General features: G+C 30.9%; 2 protein-coding genes across 2 annotated transcripts; both read right to left on the minus strand.

The window, feature by feature from the left end:
* Positions 1-3,910: 3,910 nt before the first annotated feature.
* LOC111889310 (protein FAR-RED ELONGATED HYPOCOTYL 3-like) lies at positions 3,911-5,307 on the minus strand. Its single transcript, XM_052766703.1, has 4 exons — positions 5,272-5,307; positions 4,736-5,155; positions 4,200-4,398; positions 3,911-3,930 (listed from the first exon to the last, which is right to left on the minus strand). The coding sequence occupies exons 1-4, from the start codon at positions 5,305-5,307 to the stop codon at positions 3,911-3,913; spliced, it is 675 nt and encodes a 224-aa protein (XP_052622663.1).
* A 2-nt stretch (positions 5,308-5,309) lies between these two features.
* Positions 5,310-6,978, minus strand: LOC128127953 (protein FAR1-RELATED SEQUENCE 5-like). The gene is made up of 3 exons (XM_052766704.1): positions 6,891-6,978; positions 5,641-6,445; positions 5,310-5,529 (listed from the first exon to the last, which is right to left on the minus strand). The coding sequence occupies exons 1-3, from the start codon at positions 6,976-6,978 to the stop codon at positions 5,310-5,312; spliced, it is 1,113 nt and encodes a 370-aa protein (XP_052622664.1).
* Between the last annotated feature and the right edge of the window lie 269 nt (positions 6,979-7,247).

The raw sequence follows: 7,247 nt of genomic DNA on the forward strand, positions 1-7,247 counted from the left end.
AGTAACAAACATTTTTCTGAGAAATGGTGAAATTTTATAACTCATGTGATTAAGATAATTTTGGATATTATTTTCCAGATTTTTGTAATATTAATTGAGGGTATTTCAATATATTTAAAGGTGTTTTAAACTCCTAAAAATCCAAAAATATTATAAACAGTTTCCAAAATTCATCAAATTTTACATTTTCATTTAAAATATAGTAGAGGTCTTCCAGAAATTTTCCCTTGAATTTTTGATGTGATTAACTATTTTTCCAGATTTTTAAGTCTTCATACCATTATAAATTCATGAAAAATAGTATCCAAATAATAAAAATTCTCAAACTTCTTATAATACTGCCACTAAATCTACTTAAGCTGGAAAAATATAAAAAATGGGTTTCTAAACAGTTTAACCCAATTTTATGATTTTTATGCATTTATTCTAACTAAAATGGAAATAAATAAAGTGTCCAAAATTGCCCAAACATTTTGTAAAACTGTTATTATACATATAGAAGCTTTGAAAAATATAAAGATATTTTTCAATTAGTTTTGCTATTTTTCTTTGTTTTATTCTCTTGAATAATCATTAATTGGTGAATAATTATCAAACAGTTAAAGTAAATTACCAAAATTTTTGTAAACTTCATCTACAGTGTACCTAATCCAGGAAAAATACCAATGGTGATTTTTATATAGTGTAATCTGATTTTGTAGATTTAAGTGAATTTAATCTTAGAAAATAGAAGAAAATAGCATACTGAATAGCAAAATCATCCAAAAATTTATTTAGAGTTATAATATATTATAAGGTCTTCTAGTAAATTTTCATGAATTTTGGATGAGTATAACTATTTTTCCCATTATTACTCCATTATAAATACAAAAATCTGGGAAAAATAGGTATGCATTTATAACACTCTAAAAATTTCAACCAATTTAAACTTTTCAAAAACAACCCAGTTTCATAAAGTTATTACAAAAAGTTTTTCAATACAATTATTATCAGAGTCTTCCCAGAACCACATCATAAAACATAATCATGAGGAGCGGTACGATTACACCTTTGCCTTGCCACGGTCTCCTGAAGAACCTGAAAAACATTAAACCACAACTGTAAGCCCGAAAGCTTAGTGAGATACCACCAAAATACCAACCACATATACCATACACGCACAACATGCCATATCATAACAGAACACAGAACAGCCATGCAATTCGGGTCTACTGTGTGACTGGTCCGCCGTACCGGGCCTTCAGTCCACCTGGTGCACCCTCCGAGTCTAGCCATATACATCGAGTCTACAGTGTTATTGGTCCGCCTGCAATGGGCCTTCAATCCACCTGGTCCACTCTCTGAGTCTGTAGTATGACTGGTCCGCCCGCACTGGGCCTTCAGTCGGTCTGGTCCACTCTCCGAGCCTCGGTACGTCTGGTCCGCCCTCTTGGGGCCTACAGCCTATCCGGACCGCTCGCTGGGCCTTCGGGATAACCGGTCCGCCCTGGGTATGTTGGCCTACAGCACAAAGCAGGACCCGCCTCAACCCAACCCCAGTCCAACAACCATGTGCACATAAACATTCAATCATATAACAATTCACATCCAATCAAACCGATCTAGCAGATCACATAACATATCATTATCCTAACCAGGATACCGACCTAACCGGTCACTAGCATAGCATCATCTTATATACCAGGATACTGACCTTAACCAGGTCTCTAACATATACCATCCTAACTACCAGGATGCAACATAGCAAAGCAATAACATAACAATGATACCCGGATTACAATTCGTTAAAGGGCCGACCTTGGTGCCGTAGACCCTGTCGATATAGTGAGGATAACTCACCTGCAACTAACGACTGAAGAGATAAGACCAAGCTGCTCCGACCACTGACACGATCTCCACCACTAGCCAACACCAAAACACTGAACTCAAAACAAATGCCAACAATTACCAAAATGCCCCTAGAAGTCAACTGGTCAACCCTTGGTCAAAGTCAACCTCCTGACTGACTCTACTCGCCGAGTCAACCCGATGACCCGTCGAGTCCCCATGCTCAGAACTTCCCAATCCGCGATTCAACTCGCCGAGTCGCCCCAAGACTCGTCGAGTCCAACAAACTTTGAGCCCTTTCTCACTCAACTCACCGTGTCATTCCTTGACTCACCGATTCACAACTTAACCAGAAAAAGGTTAGGACCTCACGACCAGACTCGCCGAGTCCAAGACTATTTTCAACCAACTCGTCGAGTTGTTCTTCCAACTCGTCGAGTTCCTGCCCATTTTCAAGCAACTCGTCGATTACCCTTAGGTCTTAATCCATATAGAGGCTTTCCAAGCCATGCAGATGATCCAAACCATAGATCTACCCTTTTACAAACCATCGATCACGTAAAGTGGCAAACTTTACGTGAATCCAAAGAGATCTAAGCATATAACACTCAAGGAGAACTTTCATGACAGTACTAATGGGTACAAAAAATCTTGAACATAAAAGATATTGACATGGTATGTTAATTAAAGTTGTTTTTTATATATATTTTATCAACAAAATACTTACCATTATATACATAAAAACATGTATTCTTTCTAGTTGTTAGAAGTGCTCACATTTTTGTGATTGTCTTCAACTTAAAGAAACCGTCAATTGAAATTCTAGACAATAGTGCAGTTGAGGGGGATTATGAAGGGAAATACAGAGTAATTATGAAACCTTTGGTATGTACCCAGTTCACAACAACATAAAAGAACCAATTTATTACATATCTAACTTTTATTTTATTTAATGATCAGAAAAATTTGTTTGTGAGATACTTTAAAGAAATAAACCATCCAAGAGCAAATGCAATCTCAAAAGAAAGTATCAAACCCCAACGACTTGAAATGTCATGGAGAACAGTTAAAAACAAAGTTGATTGTGGGGTCTTTGCAATGAGACATATGGAGACCTATATGGGACAACCACTCTCAAAGTGGAAACCAGGTCTTCATAAAGAAAATGCAGTTCAACAAACTACTTTAGAGAAGCTCAGGCAAAGATATGCACACATAATGCTAACTTCTGAAATTAACATGTTGATGGCTAAGGTGTTGGATCTTGCTGAAAAATATCAAAAAGTTGAATTCGAAGTGCGTACTGATCATGCATACAAGGCTATGCAAACAATTCAAAAAATGTTAAAAGAATATTGATGATTGCTTGTGAAGATGAAAGAATGTTGAAGTGTGATGTTATAGAACAGTTTGTGTTGAAGATGAATGGATTTGAAGTAAATGTAAGATAATTCTGCGAAACAAATTTTAAATGGTTTGTTAAATGTTGTTAAACATCGTTTTAATATTTTGTGAAATGCTAATGAACAACTTTTATTATGTTGTGTTGAATGATTATGTAATAGAAACAACTTCGCTTATTTCTGTCAGTTTTTTATATTTAAATATTTTCAAAGTTTATTTATGTTTATTCATAAATGAATACGAATATGATATCTTCATTTATGATTAAATTAGGAGGAATATGTCAGTATAACAAAGTTCATATATGAATATAACAAATTTCATATATGAATATAATTAACTTATTAGTAGAAACAAGTTTGCTTATTTATGTCATTTTTTTATATTCAAATATTTTCAAACTTTATTTTTATTTATTCATAAATGAATACGAATATGATATATTCATTTATGAATAAGTTCAAAGTAATATGTTAGAATAACAAAGTTCAGATATTAACATAAAAAAGTTTAGATATGAATATTACTTATTTATTAGTATAACAAATTTCACATATTTGTATTCATTTATAAATAATTTACAATATCAATATAACTTATATTATAGTAATTTAAAAAACAAATATCAACATATCAATTTACCATATCAATATAAATGTGTATTATTCATACATGAATATTATTTTTTATTGCTTTTATCTGCATATATTCATAAATGAATAAAAAAACAAAAAAAATCCCTAACTGTCTTTTGCTGATCTAGCAGCTCCAACTCTTTCTGGACAAGTACGTAAATTATGTGGAACTCGTTTTCCACATCATGAACACATTCTATGTTCTTTTTTAGAATTTTCATATGCTACTTCACATGCACTTGGAATTCTTTTCTTGATTCCAGAACCTTTATTGCTTTGAACTTCAGGAACATGAATATTAATCTCTTATGGAATAGGAACAGTAACACACACCTGAATCTGATTGAACAGAACTAAAACGATAATTTCTTGATATCACATCCTTTCTCCATCTCTTTAAAATGTACCTTTCAGGAATTTCTTTAACACCACATCTCATCATTATTGTAAAAACATGTCTGCATAAAACACCCATACGCTTAAAATGTTCACAACTGCAATTTATTTCTTTCTCTTCAGCTTTTATTTCAACCTGATACAAAAACAAAATTTACACATTTACATTCATATAAGAATACTCATATCAACACTCATATATATATATATATATATATATATATATATATATATATATATATATTCATATATTTATATAATATTCACATATGAATATATGAATATTATTACATTTTTCATAAAAAAACAAGTAAAATTACCTTAAATTCATTTTTAAAATCACTTTTACTGTTGTTGTGCTGCACAATGTAAACTTCCCAACCATCTTCAATACCAACATATGAGTATGTACAGAAAAAACATGCTTTATATATTTCTTTTTGCACCTTAAAAAATAATGTACTTGTATAAACCTTTGATGCTTGCAGTTCTATTTCTCGAGGTGTTTGCATTTTATTTGATGCTTTCTTTGATGCCTTATCAAGCTCTCGTTGAGTATTCCTTTGCTTTTGAATGGCAGTGTCGTAATTCATCATGAAATTCAAAAGTAAGTTACCACTTTCTGAATATGTATTAAAGAATGAATTCATGATACTCTCTGACCTCGATGTAGTCTTCATCAAACCACACATTGGAATATCACTAAAATATCCAGGTATCCATGAATCATGTATTGTAAACATGTCTTTAAACCATCTTGTGTCTTCAAGATTGAATTCCTTCATAAGCAAACCCCACTTCACCTCAAAAACATCAGGTTTCATATTAATGTCCCAAACAAGCTTCAAAAACCTTTTTCTAAAGTCTGTGTTTGTAAATAAATCATCTGATATCTGTATTAAAACAAAAATATTCATAAATGAATAAATAATAATAAGTAAAATAACAATCAATATTCATAAATAAATATACTAATAAGTAATATATTTGAAATATATTAAAATAATACCTTTTTTTCAACTTTTTCATTATATGCCACATACATAATCAGTGCTTTGAATTACGAAACACATTCTCAACAGCTTGTTTTATTGCAGCATCTTGATCGGTTAAAACAAGTGTTGGTTCTTTCCCATGAGTTTTAAGAAATGCTTTAAGCAACCAAGAGTAAGACTCAATTCTTTCATTGCTTAGCAACCCAGATCCAACAGTAACCGATTTTTTATGATGGTAAATAGCAGTAAACGGAACAAAAACCATTCGATACCTAACACACAAAAAAATGTTCATTAAAGTCAATTTTTGATGTATTAATAAGTGAATATAAAAATATTCATATATGAATAAGCTATAAACAAAAGTAGATAAAATAACTTACTTGTTTGTTCGGAAAGTCACATCAAATGAGATAACATCACCAAATTCAACATAATATGCCTTTTCCATTTCTTCAGCCCAAAACATACAGTCCAAAACATCATCTTGACAATTAAACTCAAATGAGTAATTTGGATAGTGAGCTCGACGGTCATTCATTGTGTTTACTATCATTTGGGCATCTTTATAACCAATAACCATGTTGATATCTCTCCTTAAATTTTTATAGTCAACTACTTTGGGCTTTACAAACTCATACCCACCTCTCAGACTTGACCTCAACTTATGAGCCATAGTTGGACCTATTTTTGATGTGGAAGCACGCACAATAAACTCTTTTTCTGAATATGACATTTGTCTCGCCTTTTTTAAATCGCTTCTCTTCTCAAGTGGATGGTTGTGAAGTTCATCAAACTGAAAAACTTTATAATCTGGAGTTCCATACACAGATTCAAATATAATCTTTGCTTGACAACCAATAGCTCTTGAATTTGAATTTCGTTTCCTCCTAACACCACTTGTACCTAATGTGTCACAAGATTTCTTTTTTTGTTTACCAGCACGATTACATATAACATGCTTCTTCTTTATAATCTTGTTATCAAACCTTGACTGTGTGCTCAGTCTAACATCAAAACCACCAATTTCAGCATACTCATAATACATTTTGATAGCCAACTTTAATGATTTGAAGACTAAACCCTTAAATGGAATAAGTTGAACAGGTACATCTGGCTTATAGACATGTTCTCCAATTATATCATCAAAATATTGTACAACATGTACTGAACTTGAAGATCCACCACCTAAAATAATAATGCGTGAATAAAACAATAATATATATGAATACATAAAACTCATATAAATAAAACAAAAAACATTCATATATGAATAAAACATTCATATATGAATACATAAAATTCATGAGTATTCAAAATATATAAAATAAAACGTAACTTATTCATATATGAATAAAACGAAACAAATAATAAATTCGAAATTACAATTAACACACGTTTATTCATATATAAATAAGACAACAATTTATTCATTTTAACATATTCATATGTAAATAAAACATAACTTATTCATATATGAATAAAACGAAAAAATAATAAATTCGAAATTACAATTAACACACGTTTATTTATATATGAATAAGACAACAATTTATTCATATTAACATATTCATATGTATATAAATGATAATCAACAAAACTAAAAACAACAAAATAATTCAATAACTGATACCTTCAAAAAATGAGTTCTCAACATCTTCTTCTTCACTCTCACTCATAGAAGAATACAAATCACCATCAATAACACTAGAATTCGACATAATACACCAAATGATCTATATAAATAAACAAAAACAATCTTAATATCGAATATATCTCACAAAAAAAGTCGTAAAGATGAAAACCTGATTAATTTTGAATATATCTCACCTCAACGTACAAAATATCTGAAAGAAACTTAAATCATATATGATCATATGATGTAATTAAGCAATCTCTCTCAGTACAGAATGTAAAAACTACAACGATATAACTGATGAAATAAATATCTCAAACTACTTAACAAAAATCCGATGAAATAACTCCAATA

The sequence above is a fragment of the Lactuca sativa genome, chromosome 8 (genome assembly GCF_002870075.4).
Source record: "Lactuca sativa cultivar Salinas chromosome 8, Lsat_Salinas_v11, whole genome shotgun sequence".
Classification (NCBI taxonomy): Eukaryota; Viridiplantae; Streptophyta; class Magnoliopsida; order Asterales; family Asteraceae; genus Lactuca; species Lactuca sativa.

Coding starts and splice junctions, on each gene's coding strand:
- LOC111889310 (XM_052766703.1), bottom strand. CDS start 5,307: ATGTATGTGGCATATAATGAAAAAGTTGAAAAAAAG. Junction 5,156..5,271: donor ATGAAAAAGTTGAAAAAAAG/GTATTATTTTAA, acceptor GTTTTAATACAG/ATATCAGATGATTTATTTAC. Junction 3,931..4,199: donor TTCTGTTCAATCAGATTCAG/GTGTGTGTTACT, acceptor GAATATATGCAG/ATAAAAGCAATAAAAAATAA.
- LOC128127953 (XM_052766704.1), bottom strand. CDS start 6,978: ATGTCGAATTCTAGTGTTATTGATGGTGATTTGTATTCTTCTATGAGT. Junction 6,446..6,890: donor TGAGAACTCATTTTTTGAAG/GTATCAGTTATT, acceptor TTATTATTTTAG/GTGGTGGATCTTCAAGTTCA. Junction 5,530..5,640: donor GTGACTTTCCGAACAAACAA/GTAAGTTATTTT, acceptor TTTGTGTGTTAG/GTATCGAATGGTTTTTGTTC.